This window comes from Oreochromis niloticus, linkage group LG18, assembly GCF_001858045.2.
Source record: "Oreochromis niloticus isolate F11D_XX linkage group LG18, O_niloticus_UMD_NMBU, whole genome shotgun sequence".
Classification (NCBI taxonomy): domain Eukaryota; kingdom Metazoa; phylum Chordata; class Actinopteri; order Cichliformes; family Cichlidae; genus Oreochromis; species Oreochromis niloticus.
Genome location: NC_031982.2, coordinates 1579194 through 1597981, shown reverse-complemented (window position 1 = coordinate 1597981; position 18788 = coordinate 1579194). Strand labels below are relative to the sequence as shown.

The window sequence follows — 18788 nt, the reverse complement described above, 5'->3', positions numbered from 1 at the left end:
AGCAATGCAAAGCCCCCAGCATCCAACATCACCATGGAGGAGAGGAAGGCCCTCGCATCACTTAGTGATGACAACAACATTATCATCCTTCCGGCAGACAAGGGTAGGTGCACAGTATTGCTTAACCAGAAAGACTATCATGAGAAGATTTTGTCACTACTCAGTGATGAAAATACTTATGAGCCCCTGAAACGAGACCCAGGAAGTGGTTACAGGAAGAGGGTGATAGACTGTCTGAAGCAGTTGGAACAAGACAAGGCTATCGACCGGACCTCATACCACAGACTGTACCCAGGGGAGTCTACGCCAAGTCTGTATGGTTTACTGAAAATACATAAGCAGGGTGCACCTTTAAGACCAATTGTCTGCATGATCAACTCGGTCACCTATAACATCTCCAAATTTCTGGCTTCGATCCTCAACCCGCTGGTGGGCAGCTCTGAACACCACATCCAGAACACCCTGGATTTTGTTGAGAAGGTGAGAGATGTCATTATGGAGGCAGATGAAACCATGGTCTCATACGACGTTACATCTCTCTTCACTTGCATCCCAGTCACGGAAGCGTTGGAGGTAGTCCGTAAGAGATTACAGGATGACACCAACCTCAGCAACAGGACCACTCTCAGCATCGACCAAGTGTGTTTGCTTTTGGAACTGTGTCTTCATTCCACCTACTTCACATACAAGGGTCAGTTCTACAGGCAGAAACATGGGTGTGCCATGGGCTCCCCAGTTTCACCCATCGTGGCCAATTTGTACATGGAAGAAGTGGAAAAGAGGGCTTTGTTATCCTACCCTGGAACACCACCAAGCCATTGGTTCAGATATGTGGATGACACCTGGGTGAAACTCAAATCTCAGGACGTACTACATTTCATGGATCACATTAACTCGGTGGACCGACACATCAAATTCACCAGGGAGGATATGAAAAGTGGCAGGTTAGCCTTCTTAGACTGTGAGATTTCCATCAGTAATGGGGGACATCTAAAAGCTGACGTGTACCGTAAACCTACACATATGGATCAGTATCTAAGGTTTGACTCTCATCATCCACAAACTGGGTGTCATCAGGACGCTACAACACAGAGCGAACACCATCCCCACTGACACAGCGGCCAGGGAGGCAGAAGAACAGCACATCAAGAAGGCCCTGAGTAAATGTGGTTATCCCAGCTGGACTTTTGTCAAAGCTGGAAAGGCACCTAAAGAAAGCTCCAGCCGATCCAGGAGAGAAGGACAACTGCTGCCCAAGCGAAAACCTGTAGTGATCCCATATGTGTCAGGAGTATCGGAACAGTTGAGACGCATTTTTTCTAAACACCGGGTCTCTGTGGCTTTTAAACCCCAAAATACGCTGCGCCAAAAATTGGTCCACCCCAAGGATCGGGCCCCCGACACAGAGTAACATAGTGTACGCTGTTAAGTGCCAGGAGGACTGCCAGGATTTATACATCGGGGAAACCAAACAACCTCTGGTGAAAAGGATGGCACAGCACAGAAGAGCGACCTCGTCAGGCCAGGACTCTCCAGTCTATTTACACCTACAGGCCAGTGGACACTCTTTCAATGATGAGGATGTACACATCCTGGACAGGGAAGAACGCTGGTTTGAGCGCGGAGTCAAGGAGGCCATTTACGTGAAAAGGGAAAGACCATCTCTGAATCGAGGAGGGGGGCCTAAGGGTACATCTGTCACCATCTTACAATGCTGTGATTGGAGCCATTCCCCAACTCTCTGTGAATGGGACTAATGGCCATTGATCAGTGTTCTTTGATCAGTGGGTTTTGGTCAGTGATTGTTGATCAATGGTCATGGGAATTTGCATAATTATGATTAAGGAACTGACCTCACAGCCCATTGTTCCTTCAGTGGGCTGGTTTCAGTCATTATGCAAATGTACTGTTTATAAGGTTTGGGGAAACCTGCAGTCAGCTGAGACTGAAGAAGTCACTTGGATGAGTGACGAAACGTTTCTCCCACAAAACGCTACGTCCAGATGAACAGATTCAACTTTTGGAAATAGGAAGTGATATTGATTCATCTGTTTAAGAAAGCATTCTGTATATTTTGGATAGTAATTTGGGGGTTTTAAGAGTAAGAAATTGAACCACACTTGGTGGTGTTTGTAATTCAACTTGACCCGGTTTAAATTTCTTTTTTACTATGGATTTAATTTGTTGATATTCTAAAAATCTTTTCTTGTTGATCCCATATTGTGTAACTAGTCTGTCAAATGAAATAAATTCTGTTACTTCTAGTACATGTTCTAAATATTTGATTCCTTTATCACTCCAATCTGAAAAGTTTATCATATTATTGTTTTGTAATATGTCAGGGTTGTTCCAAATAGGTGTACGTTTGCATGGGATTAATGAAGACTCCGTCAATTTTAGAAACTCCCACCATGCTGTCAGAGAAGAGCTGATGCTGACGCTTTTGAAGCATTCATGTCGTTGGATGTTTGAGCTGATAAATGGTAGGTCTGAAATCTCTAGATTATTGCAAAGTGCTTGTTCTACATCTAGCCAAGGTTCATCTAAGAGGGTATGTTTTTGCCATCCTGAGATAAACTGAAGCCTGTTGGCTAAGAAGTAGTGCTGAAAGTTAGGTAGTTCTAATCCTCCTTTATCCTTGGTCTTTTGTAGTGTTTTTAAGCTTATACGTGGGGGCTTATCTTTCCAAAGGAATTTGGACATATATGAATCTGAACCAATCTTGTGGCGGTTTAGTTGGGATCATTGAGAATAAATAATTTATTTTTGGTAAGACCATCATTTTTATAGCGGCAACCCTTCCCATGAGTGATATGGGTAGACATTTCCATCTAGCCAGGTCGCCTTCTACTTTCTTTAAAAGTGGGATATGGTTTAATACAGTGCATTAGATGGAGGAGTTGTACAGGGAGGTGGCCACAGGCAGGAATGATTTCCTGTGTTGTTCAGTGGTGCATTGTGGGTAATCTCAGCCTCTCATTGAGCGTGCTCCTGTGGCTAGCCAGCACGTCATGGAGTGGGTGGGAGGTATTGTCCAACATTGTCTTTATCTTGGACAACATTTGCCTCTCAGACACCACCCTAACGGAGTCCAGCTCCATCCCCACAACATTACTGGCCTTGTAATCAGTTTATGGAGCCTGGTGGCATCTGTGACCCTCAACCTGCTGCCCCAGCATGCAACAGCATAGAGAATAGCACTGACCACAACAGACATGTAAAAAATCCTGAGTATTGTCCGACAGATGATGAAAGACCTCAGCCGCCTCAGAAAATAGAGAAAATAGAAAATAGTAGTTGTCCAGTTCACAGTTTCTACTTTTTTCTTCTGTAGAAGGTCTTTGGTAACATTTGTTATCAATCTTCTTATAATCTTTTTGTTGCTTAGCATTTTGTACAGCCACACACTTTACAGTATCATCTATAAATGTAATTTCTTCATCACCTTTTGCTCTTGTAGAGCTTGTATACTTGTTTGCATACAACCTTTATTTTACCATTTATCATCTTTGTTAATAAATATGAACTGCAAATTTTTATTTAATTTTTGCAAGACAAATACTTGTCAAACAGGCCACCACCCACTGAAGCCAACAGAACCACATCATCTGCAAAAAGCAGAGGTGAGATTCTGAAGCCACCAAACTGGAAGCCTTCAGGCACGAGGGTATGCCTAAAATTTCTGTTCATAAAAATAATGAGCAGAATTGGTGACAAAGGGCAGTCCTGACTGAGTCCAACACCTACTGTGAATAAGTCCAACACTTTCTGCTGGCAGTGTACAACTGTAGCTCTTGCAACAGTCCTGAATCTGAGATTTGATTAACGGATAGTTTCCTTTCCAGTACCCTGGTACAGTCTATCTTCCCAGTGAAGCCGAGTAGTGTGATCCCTCTATAACTGGACCCAACCTTCCAGAAACTGTTCTTAAAGATGGGAACCACCACCCCAGTCTACCAATCCAGAAGCAACTTGTCAGATCTTCAAGACATACCTAGAACATCAACAGCCTTAAGGAAGTCAGAGCAACTCATCCACCCCAGAGGCGCTGCTGCTACCAAGTAGTACTTTGTTGACCTTGCCCCCGGAGACAGGCAGACCATGCCCCTCATCCACACACTCTGCATCCTCTACAGAAGCAGGTGCTCACAGTATTCTTTCTGCTGTCTATATCCACAGTTGAAGTCAGCAGCAGCCCACCCCCACTAAACCCTGTGTGAGAGAGCACTGCTCCTAAACTGTCTAAAGGCCACATCCAGTCCGTGATATAATTTCATATGTCATTATTAATGGCCCGTCGGTATGTGGCAGCTGAATCTTCAGCCCTGCTGAGAATCCATATAGGAAGGACTTTATTTTGATGGGCACACCATGCAGCCAATCACAAGACTGACTGTAATCATACTGTTATGTGAAAGAAGGGAGGGGGGCAGACGTTTTTAAGACAGCTAGTGTATTGATACAGGCTAGCTATAGAAAGAGATGGGGGAGCAGGAATTAAATGCAATTGCGTTGGGAAAAAGAGAAGAAACAAGCAGAAATGATATTATGATATAAAAATGATATTAGAGACTGCAAAGCTGAGTGCTGAATCTATAAAATTAGGAGCTGGCTAAAGTAATATCCATTGTTATTTGCAACCATTTTCCAGGTTTCAGAGTTGTCCAGGCCTTGAACCTCATGTGTGTTCTCCCCAGTAGGAGTAAATTCATTAGAAAAATAAGGCTTTTATAAAAACACTGAATAAAAAAAATTCTTCCTTGAAAAGTCTTAATTTACAGTTCATTATTGAATATTACATAAAATATACAAAGTGTATGCAGAAATGTCTGCATGTACCAGAGAACCACGGCTCAGTGTCTGAGTGTCTAAATGAGTCTCACAAGCCTGAATGTGTGTTTGAAACCATTTATAATTGTTAACTTGTTTGATCTGCTGCTCACCGCAAACAAGCACAAGCAGTGACTTTGGAGTTTTACAGCATTTCCTATGGATAAAAACCTGCCTTATAGCCGTTCATACTACTCAAAGTAATAAAGCAATAAACAATTAAATGACAGAAAATGTTTTTCACTTTCTTCCATGGAAATAGACTTTGTTACAAATACAATTAAAAAACATCTTCATCATTAAACTTGCTTGCAACTTCATGCATGCCTTTCTCCTGTAAAAACATCTGAATTTCCTCTCTGAGACTCGTGTCGCTGTACTCGGGACCTACTTGCAAAACAGCACATCCTCACACAGAGACTGTGTGAGGATGTGCTGTTTTGCAAGTAGGTCTTGCAAAACAGTCTTTACTGGCGTCTGTAGCCTCGTCCACTTGTAAGGCAAAAAGTTTGTCCTTCAGCACATCAATTAGTTGCTCTTCAATGTCACTTGAAATATCACATATGCACCTTGGAAATGATCTTCTTATGGCCTCTGACAGTGCACTTGTCTCTGTGCTTGTCCTGCTAGACCTCAGTGCAGCGTTCGATACTGTTGACCATAATATCCTATTAGCGCGATTAGAGCACACTGTAGGTATTACAGGTACTGTACTGCAGTGGTTTGGATCATATCTATCTAATAGACTCCAATTTGTGCATGTAAATGGAGAGTCCTCTTCACACACTAAGGTCAATTATGGTGTTCCACAGGGTTTGGTGCTAGGACCAATTCTGTTTACATTATACATGCTTCCCTTAGGCAGCATCATTAGAAGACATAGCATACATTTTCACTGCTATGCAGATGACACGCAGCTCTATCTGTCCATGAAGCCAGATAACACACACCAATTAGTTAAACTGCAGGAATGTCTTAAAGACATAAAGACCTGGATGGCCGTTAACTTTCTGCTTCTTAATTCAGATAAAACTGAGGTTATTGTACTCGGCCCTGAAAATCTTAGAAATATGGTATGGAAGCACTAGAAGTATGGTAGTGCTTCCGGTTGAATGAACGCTGGCGCGACTTGCTGCCGCTACTCACCGGTATCTTTTTATCTTTTTATGTCTTATTTATATATTCTTTGATACATCTTTGATAAATCTTAACAAATTTTAAACCTTGTCTTCTGCTGATACTACTGGCGATCCAGCAAATTTTGCAAGTGCCTGAGTTTTTTGGGTCTAGTTCATCTGCCTGTTTGTTTTGGCCGTTGTCTCCCTCGGATCCGTACACCTGACTGTTTGGCCTACCTGACTGTGCGTGATGTGGTCTGGCAGGTTCTGCGTTTTGCTCGTGTGGGTCTGGATTTTTATGTCATTGGTCTACCGACCTAGTGCTGGATTTCACCAATACTTAGCTGATGAGCTTCTCCGTCTCCGCTTTCACCTGGCTTCTCCACCGCCGGCTGTGCTTCATCTCCACACAGACATCGCCTTCCTCCCTCGCTGAAAGTACATCCACCGGGGCTCTCGTCGGAATTTTCACCATGACGACTCTAAGCCAATACAGACCCTCTGGTCCACTTCTCGTCGTCCTCCACGGAACTCCGACAGGGCTGCTGACCACAGTGTTTTAGCCAGCCTGCCCAGGTCGGCTAACACCTCTGACCAGTCAGACAACACCGTTGTCAACTTCGGCCTCCTTAACATCCGCTCGCTTACGAGCAAGGGTCATCTAATTCGGGATCTACTCACAGATCGTAAGTTTGACTTTTTCTGTTTGACCGAGACGTGGCAACAGCCCAATGACTTTTTGCCGCTCAACGACTCCACCCCCCCGGGGTTTGTTTACACCTGCCAACCTCGTAAGTCCGGCCGTGGTGGAGGTCTCGCGGTAATCTATCGCGAGAACTCGAAAGTCACGCCGTTGTCTGTACCTGTCTACAGTTCCTTTGAATCCATTGTTTGTCAACTGTCAGGATCTGTTCCAACTGTCATAACTGTTATTTACCGCCCTCCAAAGTCTAATTCTGTCTTCACAAGTGACTTTGTTGATCTGCTGACTCACATAGCTACTGTTTCCCCTAATATAATACTCCTGGGAGACTTTAATAGTCATATGGATAACAGTGATCATCCTCTCACCAAAGACTTCTCATCCTGCCTCGATAGTTTTGGCTTTAAACAACACAAACTTTCCTACTCATACTAAGGGCCATACTTTGGACCTAGTTTGTTGCTCTGGACTTACTCCTTTTAACTGCAAAGCTGATGAACTACTAATTTCTGACCACTTGCTTCTTTCTTTCAATGTCAAAATGACCTTTTCTATAACCAAGAACCTTCGTACCATTTCTTTTCGGAATATTAAGAAAATCAATCCTGATACTCTTTCTTTTGCTTTCTCTAGTCATTTGCATTTTCATAACCTGCTCACCCAAGAGGACTTAGTTTCCTATTATAACTCTAGTCTCAGTAGTATTCTAAACTCTGTTGCCCCACTCAAAACCAAATCTGTATCATTCTCTCAGTCAGCACCCTGGTTCACAGCTGAACTCAGGCTCCTGAAAGCAAAAGGACGACGACTTGAACGCCTTTATAAGAAAACTGGTCTGAATATCCACAAGGAAATGTTTAATAATCATATTATGTATTATAAGGAGTGTATTAATCAAACAAAATCTGCTTACTACTCCACTATTATCTGTTCAAAAGATGACTCAACCAAGATATTGTTTTCACTGTTCAACTCTTCTTTCAGGTCACCAGATTTTTTACCTGCTCACCTTTACTCGTCTTCCTTCTGTGATTCTTTAATGTTATTTTTCATCGAGAAAATTCACAAAATACACCAAGACCTGGTTTCCGATGTTCCATTTAGCTCTTCCTGTGTAATTCCTCTCCCATCACACTGTTTTTCTGCTTTCCAGCTCCCCTCGGTTACTGATATTTCAGATTTCATCTGTAAGTCAAAACCTTCTACTTGTCAGCTAGACCCCATTCCTACAGTTTTGGTTAAGGCATGTCTACCTTCTTTGCTTCCCCTCATATCTTCTATCATCTGCTCTTCACTTACCACTGGAACTGTTCCTGCTTCCCTCAAAATTGCCACCATCACCCCAATATAAAAAAAAAAAAAAAAAAAAAAAACTGGTCTAGATCCCAATAATTTTGAAAATTTTCGGCCTATTTCCAATCTACCATTCCTTTCTAAAATTCTTGAGAAAATAGTTGCCACACAACTCCACTCACATTTAACTAATAATAATCTGTATGAACAGTTCCAGTCTGGTTTTCGCCCCTCCCATAGCACTGAAACAGCACTTATAAAAATAACCAATGATCTTCTTATGGCAGCTCACTCCGGTTTACTTTCCATTCTTATCCTCCTCGATCTGAGCGCTGCCTTTGACACTATTTCTCACTCCATTCTTCTCAGTAGGCTAGCCTCCATCGGTCTCTCCCATACTCCACTAGCCTGGTTTAAATCATACCTGTCTGATCGCACTCAGTTCATTCAACTCAAATCCTTTACTTCTCAGCCCTTTCCTCTGACCACTGGTGTGCCCCAGGGATCTGTCCTGGGGCCCCTTCTTTTCATTATCTACCTTCTACCGCTTGGACATATTTTCCGTAAATACAATATCCATTTTCACTGTTATGCCGATGACACCCAGCTTTATCTGTCCACTAAACCTGATTCTGCTCTTCCCCCATCCTCCCTCACCCTCTGCTTAGCTGAACTAAATTCATGGTTCTCTTCTAATTTTCTTAAACTCAATAGTAATAAATCCGAGCTCCTCTTAGTAGGCACTAAATCAACATTATCCAGAACCAACAGTTTCTCTATTACTATCAATAACTCGCCGGTCTCCGTTTCTTCCTCTGTGAAAAGTTTGGGTGTCATCCTCGACAGTACTCTGTCTTTCAATTCACACATTAATAATGTCACTCGGTCTGCATATTTTCAATTGCACAACATTAATCGTCTCCGTCCTTTTCTCACCCCACATGCCACTGCCATTCTTGTTCACAGCCTTGTTACTTCCCGGATTGATTATTGTAATTCACTTCTTTTTGGTCTTACTCAAAAATCCATCCACAAGCTTCAACGCGTCCAGAATTCTGCTGCCCGTATCATCACCAGGACCCCTTCTATCCACCACATCACTCCTGTTCTGCAGCAGCTTCATTGGCTCCCGGTCAAGTATCGTATCAATTTCAAAATACTCTTGTATGCATTTAAAGCTATTCATCATCTCTCTCCTCCATATCTCTCTGATCTGGTTAACATCACCGCCCCATCTCGTTGTCTCAGATCTTCTTCTTCCCTTTCACTCTCCGTCCCCTCCCCCCGTCTTGTCACCATGGGGAGCAGGGCTTTCAGCTGCTCTGCTCCTCGACTCTGGAATTTCCTACCTCCTGATTTAAGAAATATCTCTACCTTCTCTCTCTTTAAGTCCCAACTCAAAACCCACTTGTTCAAAATAGCTTATCCCACATAACCTCTCCATTCGACTATTTTAAATTTGTTTATGTTTTATGATTGTGTAAACTCTTTGCTTTTATGTTGCTTTTTACTCTACTGTGTACAGCGACCTTGAGTGTTTTGAAAGGCGCTTTCTAATAAAATGTATTATTATCTAAGCAGATTCTTACTCTGGATGGCATTACCTTGGCCTCCAGTAACGCTGTGAGGAACCTTGGAGTCATTTTTGACCAGGACATGTCCTTCAACGCACATATTAAACAAATATGTAAGACTGCTTTCTTCAGTTTGTGCAACATCTCTAAAATTAGAAATATCCTGTCTCAGAGTGATGCTGAAAAACTAGTTCATGCATTTATTACTTCCAGGCTGGGCTACTGTAATTCATTATTATCAGGATGTCCTAAAAAAAAGCCTTCAGTTAATCCAAAATGCTGCAGCAAGAGTCCTGACAGGGACTAGAAAGAGAGAGCAGATTTCTCCTCTATTGGCTTCCCTTCATTGGCTTCCTGTTAAATCCAGACTCTAATTTAAAATCCATCTCATCGCACAGAAGGTCTTAAATAATCAGATCCCACTGAAGGCTGACATGTGGCCCTCACTGCTAAACATGTCTGTTCGTGTGTGTGTGCTAGGGAATGTAAATGTATAACACTGTTATATCATTAACATCAAAATATGTCACGTTTATATGAGGTAAAAATGTATTGTGGTATTATCATGGGCACCATGATATGGCAACAGCCCTAATTCTTGACATATATCCATATTGAGATTATAGGTATTGTAATGTTTATGGGAAATTCTAGAAAGCATAAGTCATGTCAGTACAATCTGAACACTCACCTCCTCCCAGAATATTGGAAATAACACTGTCAGCACTGTGCGTTCAACTCTCCCTGGCTGTCAGAATACTATATTATAAAAATATGTGTGGTAACTCAACTCACCGATTTGTCCTCTACAATTTCAGGATCTATTTCCATACTGGCTTTCTTGGTTTCTGCAAGGCTCTTTGATTTGCTTGATTCCTTTTTTTGTGATTCCTTGGGAGGCTCTTGTGCTTTGGTGCCATCTTTTGCTGGAACTTGTGAAGGGACAGGGGCTGGCAGGGGTTTTGTTGCTGGTGGTTGAATTTGTTTGACAGGTGACGGCAGCAAGTGTACAAGGTCAGATGGGTGAAGATCATCCACCACACCAATTGGTTCTTCACGGGGTTGAATCTTGAGATTTGCTTTAGCATGGTAACCATGGTACTGGGAGTGAATCTGTCCATTGCTTGAGTAACTGCTGGCTGTTGTGGTAACAGACTGTTTGACTGCTGGAGAAGCCTCTTGTTGCCTTACTTGCTGTCTCAGAGAAAGTTTTGACCCTGCTTTTGTTATGCCTGTACAATAAAAAAGACAGGATAGGAAGACAACAGTTAACCAAATGACTAATGCATATACAATATACTGGTTCAGGTAACTTGAGCTCTGGAGGTAGAATTTCAAGTTTTCAGTCAAGCTTCACATCTCAGTTCAGCTTCACAGTATCTGTGGGATGCTGTTAATTTTTCAGCAAGACAATAAGCAAAAAGACCCTTCCAGCTTCCTAACTGGCAAACCATGAGTCTCTATAACCTAATCCAACCTAAACCCACCAAATACAGTTGAGATGGTTCAGGATGAGATGAACTACAGAGTCAAAGAAAAAATAACAGCATTCAGGAGAACTCCCTCCAGACTGTTGGGAAACCTCTTGTTGCAGTAAATATGTAGAAATTAGCTGTATTACTACTACAACTAATATCTGATAGACAAACATTCAATAAAGTTGCTTACCTGCTGTCAAAGCATCTGCTGTTGGAGCTTTGTTTTCTTTTCCACCAGTGTTTGCTGCTACATCAGAGGCAAGAGTTTTACTGCTGTAAAAAGTCTTTTCAGCAGCAGTAGGTGAAGGACTAGGGCTGGGACCTGGGCTGGCAGATGGAGACTGGGTTGGTGTTGTGCCTTTCCTGTAGAAATGTGGGCTCCCTGATAGAGATTTCTCTTTTGTCTCCTCTCTGGGCATCTCCGTTACATCTTGCGAGTCACTGTACTTCTGCAGTGTGTAGTCAGGTCCTAGAAACACACACAGACACAAAGGCTTTTTGTTCTCTACACTTAGTTTGAAAGAAGTGTCAGATCGGACACGGCTGCCTTAAAAAAACCTCTAAAAAACACAAAAAAACGGAACAGTTACAATTTGGACACCGTGTATTAACACCACTGTGGTGGAGGTGTGGTCTCTGGCTCCGCTGCAGAAGAGGGGTGGCACAGTGGGCTCTGAGCACAGTGCCAGAGGGGCTGGCAGTGCAGCTGGGGCCAGTCTGCTAATCAGGCTCCTCCTTTTTAGTGATGCAGGGACCCGGAGGAGGGTTGTCGTTGCCAAGCTGAGTCATGTCAGCTGGAAAGCTGCCACAACGAAACTCAAAGAACTCTGTAAATAAAAAGTCACTTACCTGAAAACGCTGTGTGTACTGGGTCTGTTTATCACAGTTGTGCCAAAAACCCAGGAAGCATGTCAGATCCATAGCCTGTACAGCTGGCCCAGCTGCTGGGTCAAATGGTGGCAGAGCTCACGGCCATGCACAAACAGTACGTGGTGGTGCATAAGGGGAAACTGAAGACGTTCCAGGCCACAGCAGAGGGGTGTCAGTGGCCTATGGATGAGTGTTTGCTGCTGCTATTGAGGCAGGCTTAGATGGTGGCCCTGAGCTTGCTGCTGGCGTTGCGGTGCTTTCCCGACATCTACCGGGCCATTCTGGACCGCTGGTAATTCTGGGGAAGCGGGATGTCGGCAGAGGTTTGGCCCTTCACCTGGGCCCAGCGGTTCCATGATGCGGTGTCTGCAGCCCGGGGCATCAGAGGGGGAAGTGTGGCTGCTTGAGCAGGTGGACCTTGAACAACTCGTGGAGGGGTTCCCTGGGGACACAGTGCGATGGGTCCACTGCCCTTGACCAGCGAGCTTGGAGGCGGCAGTCATGCTGGCAGAGAACCACAAGCGGCGTGGCTGGAGGAGACTGACTAGCGAGTGGGATGAGGCCCGTCTCAGCTCCGAGATGCTGGTTTCCCTTCTCTGCTGCATTCACAGCCCACTAACACCTTTCTCCCTGTTCTGCCTTCCCAGGCACTGCACCAGGAGCCACATGAGCTTTGGCCAGGAGCGTTGAAGGTGCAGGTGACAAGGACACATCTGCTGGGAATGCCTATGGATAGAGGTCAGACAGGTGTTCCATGTTGCAGGCCCTCCAACACCCTCTCTTCATCTGAGAGGGACGCACAGTGTACCGGTAAGTTACCAAGGGAGTATGAACAAGGCCATATGGTGGACTTGGGCTGCATGCAGAACCTGGTCCACCAAACTCTGATTCGACCTGGGGTTGGAGTCAGAGTGGGTGAGTATCTCTTGAAAGCGATACTGACTGACTGACTAGGGCACATCGTTCATGTCTTTCACACTAAAAGAAATGTACAAATGTACAAAATTACTAGGGATTTAATCTATTTGGACCAGAATCTACCACCTTCAGACAGCCAGGTTGGTGGAGCAGCTAATTAATCCATGATTCCTAAGATGGATTATTAAAAGTTTGCAATGCGGGAGGTGCCCCAGGTCTCCATGGGATTTTCTCCCTTTGAGTTGCTGCTCGGCAGGAAGCCACAGGGGGGTCTTGGACCTGACTGAAGAAAACAGGGAGAAAGGTCCAAACACAGCTAGAAACTATATTCAATACACACATTAGGGAGGTTACCATAAGGAAAGTTCACAGCCACTCAAAGATCTCAACCCAATTTTGATGAAATTGGCTTGCTTTGTATAGGGCAGGGGTGTCAAGGGCCGGTGTCCTGCAGGTTTTAGATCTCACCCTGAGTCAACACACCTGAATCAAATAATAGTTCATTAGCAGGCCTCTGGAGAACTTCAAGACATGTTGAGGAGGTAATTCAGCCATTTCAGTCAGCTGTTGGATCAAGGACACATCTGCAGGACACCGGCCCTGGAGGCCTGGAGTTGGATACCCCTGCTGTAAGGGAAGGCTGCAACATTCGAACATGAGTTTAAGTGTACAGCATCCACTGATTCTGCCTTCTAATCACAGACTATCAAAGATGTTCACTTAACTTGTCATGAAAAGATGAATAAAAATACTTAAGAAAAAAATCCTGATTGAGGTTGTCATAATTCATACGTGAAAGGGTTAAATAACGATAATTACAATGAAATACATCATACGTCTATAGTAACATTAAACGAGCAGTGGGTGGCAGGTTATGGAGTGACACATCAGTGTCCAATGTAGTGGTTTATGTGCAAGTATCCCATCAACACCTAATGACAGAGATTCAACATCGCATGTTTACAAGCAGCAGCTCTACAACATGTGCAGGTGTTACAGTACCTGGCTGATGGAAAGATGGGGAGAGCTCTCTGGCCACAGCTCGGGCAATATCGGAATCCTGGCAGGCTGATTGTGAAGCCTGGTCTGCACACTCTGCTTTGACCCGGGCATGGGACGTCCTGCAAGAATCCATATACTCATTAGTAACTAACATACTCACAGCGTAGTGTTCTCTGTCTGGTTTATTTAGTAGCCTTGATATGCAAGGCAGCTGTGAAGAATTGTAACGCGGTGAAGAAATGTAACGCGCACAGCTTTTAGGATTTTTTTTATCCCTATGTGACATCACATCCAAGAAAGAGTCTCAAGCATGGGTTGGCCAGCACCAGGCCTGCACATCATTCACACCTACTGGCTAAAGAACCTAACTGCATTGAGTGAGCACCTGGCAGAACAAATGAACCAACTGCTAATGGATGCAACTGGAACAGCTAACTGAAGGCTGGACAGTCTTGATTACCAAGGATCCTCAGAAGGGACTGGTCCCATCCAACTAAAGTCCAATAAGCTGCCTCAGCACCACATGGAAGCTTCTGCCAGGCATCATAGCAGGTAAGATAAACAGTCACAATACATGAGTGGGGCCCAGAAAGTATTGACAGAAACACCACAGGCATAAAACACCAGCTAATGATAAATGAACTGGTTATTATATAGGGCTGAGCACTCAAAGCACTTTATCCAACTTATTAAGGTATTTGCACCCATTCATACAAGCACTTCTTTCACGCTAAAGTTTAATTTTAACCTTTCTATCCAACATTCACACATGTTCACACTTCGACGGAGGCATTGGAGGGCAACCAGTTAGTCCTACACAGAGCAGCTACTCAAGACGGCAAGACCAGACTGACTAACCTGTTCAATACCTGGATTAACTACAAGAAAACCTATGACTCAGTGGCTTATAAATAGATCTTGGAATGCCTAAAACTGTACATGATCAACAGGACACTAAGAGCCTTCAATTCAATTCAATTAGGATGTGGCAAATAACCCCAGAGGCCCAGGCCAAGTCTCCATCAATTGCAGAATTTACCTAGGAGATGCCCTGTCCCCACTGCTGTTCTACGTAGGCCTGAACAACAAAGAGATGGAAAGTTGTCAGAACTGAGCAGACTGCACTATCAGAATGCAATGTTGCAGATATTGAGGATAGCTAGAATTACATGGGAATCCAAGAGGTGAACTGAACAATGAAAAGGCCACTAGAGAAGCTGCCTTCACCAAAGAGCAAGGCAAATCCTGAGGAGTCTGCTGAATGGGAAGAGCAATCTCCAGGTAATCAACACCTATGCCCTGCCAGATACCCTGCTGGAATAATAAGCCACGGGAGGAGATAGAAACCACTGATATTAAAAAAAGAAAATCCTTTACCATGAATGGAGGGTTTCACGCCAAATCCAGGCCAACGACTAGTGAGTGTAGAACTACTATCCAGGATGTAACAACAACAACAAAAATCCATCAGTACATCAGAAAGATGACCACGAATGATCATGTGCTTGGTGATACCTCAGGCAGCAGAAACCCAAGAGAGAAAAGGAGCAGGAACAGCAAAGATCATAGATACTAGTTGGCAGGTCATACATGGAACGCTATAATGAAGTGGATGGCATAGTATACAGGAACAACTTTGCCGAGTATGGCCTGAAGTGCCAAGGCCAAGGCTAACCAGCCAGACATAGTCGTTGGGTCCAAGCAGAGGAGGAAGGCTGTAGTGATAAGATGTAGCAAATGGCAACATCAGGAGATAGGAACAAGATACCTGAGAAATACCAAGGGTTGAGAGAGGAGATAGAAAATATGTGGAAGCTGAAGGCAACTTTTGTCCCTGTAGTAATCAGAATACTTGGGTCACTGTCCCCAAAATTGAGTGAGTGGCTCCAGTAGATTCTAGGTATGGCATCTAAAATCTCTGTCCAGTAGAACGCAAGACCTGCAAAATCCCAGGCCTCTGGTAGAAAACCCAAGCATGAAGGACAAAGACAACCCACAGTTTACTAATTTAGTTCACTGGTAGTAGCAAAATGAAATGTTTCATAGTGCAGTGGTTGAACACATTATTCACGTATTAATCCCAAAAGGAAACTGAGTTTGTCATAGCAGCACACATACAATGGACAACAAAGTAATCATATAAGAAGAAGTGTAGAAAAAGATCTATAAATAGATAGATAAAAATATAAATATATAGAAGAACAAGTACTGAAATAAATGTTTGTGGGATACTACAGGTATTATAGGTGCCCAGGTGTGCAAATATGGCGTAAGTGAGGGAGTGCAGCGAGATGTGTTTAGTCTGAGTCTCAGGGGCGGAGAAGCGTGCCGGCAGAGGAGATTGAGGTGGAAGTGATGCTGGTGTTGGCTTGACCGGTAGGGGATTTCAGGGGTTGGTTAGGAGTACAGGGTGAACGTGCAGGTGTCACAGGAGGCCAGATCAGTGAGGCAGCGGGAGGAGGGCATTTGGGGGTGCCGATGATATTTGAGAAGGGGGATGTGCAGTTAAAACTGTTGAAAAACAGGCTTGAAATGGTGTGTTAGTTTTACGCCAGATGTAACCAGACTCAACCCTTTAAAAAAGTTTGTCAGTCCACAGAATATTTTTCCAAAGGTTTTGGGGATTTAACAGTTACTTTTTCACATAGGGCGAGGAAGGGTTGGATAGCTTTTCTTTTAATAAACTAAATGAACATTGACAAACTACATTTTGTATTTACTTGGGTTATCTTTGTCCAATATTAAAATTTATTTGATGATCTGAAACATGTGTGACAAAAATGAAAGAAAATCCCAAATTAACAGGCGAGCAAATATTTTTTCATTCCACTTACTAAGTACCATATGCTTACTATGAAGTTTCAATTACATTTGTAAGCCAGTGTGTCAAAATGAGCAATAAAAATATCTTTGTTTCAAACCAAAATATACAGAGTAGTATTAAGAGTTTTCCTAATAGTATTTAATGATGAGCAGTATAATGCTCTGACAATAGTATAGCTAAAATATGGATAAAATTTTGTACAGTATCTACTCCCTAATATACTTCCAATAAGATAAGAACAAAGGGGGTAAAAGTAGTTGTAACTTTCTTGGGTTCTCAGGATATTTTACCTGGAGATGGCGATCTCAACTTTGGTTCTGGCAATGGCTGCTGCTCTCACTGCTCCTTCAATGGCACGATCCACTTTTTGTTTGGTCTTGGTATTCTTCAGTGGGAACAGCTGCTTCCTGATACCCCGGATCAGCACATTGTTCTTGTACTTCCCTTCTTCCTTCGTCCCATTAGGAAAGATGGTGCAGCCATAGCCATGTCGCTTATTGTTCAACCACTCACCTTCATATTTCATGCCATTAGACCGCTCAGAGATACCAAAGCCACTGCGTTTGTCATTTTTCCACTCGCCCACATACGACTCGGTGGTGGTAGCATCCACACTGTCCTCAAGAGGCAGGTAGTCATCGCCGGGGTCTCCATCCCCAAAGCTAATGGTAGAGTTGGCGTCACTTGAACTGATGCGGCTCATAGTAGTGTCACTGTGTGCTGAACTGCGCTTACTAGAAATTGATGAGCGTGAATCAGATTTGCGTAGTCGCTGAAGGCTACCAAAAAAGGAGCCACGGCGAAAAAGACCCTTTCTCTTCTCTGAACCTTCTCCATCTGATTGGAAGTTGAGCACAAAACCACCACGTGTGCCAGCAGGGCTATCAGATAGGCTGTCACGCAGTACTGTACCATTACTCTGCTCACTGCGGAGTGAAGACAGTGAAGTTCGTAGAGGTGAGCGGATGACAGAAGCCATGCCATAGGGAACACTTTGACGTACTCCATAGCCGTGACGCATGCCACCACTCCACTGACCCTGATACGTGCCTACAGCAACAGCAGAGAGACACAGAGAGAGAAGACAGACTGTGAGTAAAGCATAAAAAATAAGCAGAGACTACTTTAATTTAGAAAGTCAAGGAAAGTCATTTTAATCAACCTACAAAAGACTCTTTACTCCATGCATCATTACAGCATGACCTGTCAAGACTTTAGACAATTACTTTATGACAGCGTAGGATGCTCAGATAAATAAAAAAAACAAACAAAAAACAGAGAGTCACTGCAGAGGTAAAGTAAAAATATTATTTTATTTTATTGAGAACTTGGGTGACATTCCCAGCCAACAGAAATGCTAGATATGTTAGGAGACTGTACAACATTCAGGTGCCATAAACAGGCTGCCCATCTACAAAGTCGTTATCATATAATTGTGTAAATGTATCAGTGATTATAGCTACATCCAAAAGTGTTCAACAGATGTGCTGAAGCATGACATATCCAGGACAAGTGTGAAGTGTAAAACACTGTGAGGCAGACTCCATGTTTAAGTAGATTATTTACAAGTTTGCTTGGTAGAATCAAATGTCACCATAGATAAAAGATGGCCGTAGCTAGTGAGCTATTGTGATGTCATCCATTGGCTTCTGAAGTCCATTTTGAAGAACTGTTTTAAAAAAAAATACAATAAGATGTGATGAGGAGGGTCAAATATGACTGAAAATGCACTCTCACTGGGTAACTACACGTGACTCACAGGTTGTCAGTGAATAGGCATCATACAGCTCTACTGTGACTTAGAAAGTAAACGAATATACGGGAAACAAAATCACACACTGACTAGACAGTTAATAAAGTTAAGCTAGCTGATGGACTGTAATGATGGTGGCTGATGGCTAGCTACAGAGCCGTGGTTATGCTAATATAATCACATTAGCACAGGGAAGATGTAAGAAGAGGGTTCATTTGATCTCAATAAAAGTTAAAACCAGAAGACACAAAGCATCACAACACATTAAAAAGAGAACAGCCTCTGTTAGCACAGCAGAGGCTTGGACCTGAAAACAGAGTTGAAAAGTCATTACTTAACAACAAGACTGTCTATTTATAACCACAACTACTGTCATCTTTAGTAATCAAGTAATCTATTGATTAATCCATGGCTCAATCAAGTAA

The 18788-nt window shown here is 43.2% G+C and overlaps 1 protein-coding gene across 4 annotated transcripts in view; it reads right to left on the bottom strand.

Annotated features, from left to right (window-relative positions):
* Positions 1-18788, bottom strand: part of LOC100706964 (junctophilin-1) — a 36638-nt gene that overhangs the window by 8663 nt on the left and 9187 nt on the right. For 3 of the 4 annotated variants that reach the window (XR_267431.4, XM_003456720.5, XM_005461523.4), the window contains exons 2-5: positions 16901-17660; positions 13787-13905; positions 11187-11465; positions 10314-10750 (exon numbers count right to left, since the gene is read on the bottom strand). Coding sequence is in view for 3 of the 4 variants with exons in the window: in XM_003456720.5 (XP_003456768.1) it covers positions 10314-10750; positions 11187-11465; positions 13787-13905; positions 16901-17660 (1595 nt within the window). In the remaining variant the exon portion in view is untranslated. Of the gene's footprint in view, positions 1-10313; positions 10751-11186; positions 11466-13786; positions 13906-16900; positions 17661-17914; positions 18280-18788 lie in introns of those variants that run through there. The other variant, XM_005461524.4, reaches the window with a different exon arrangement.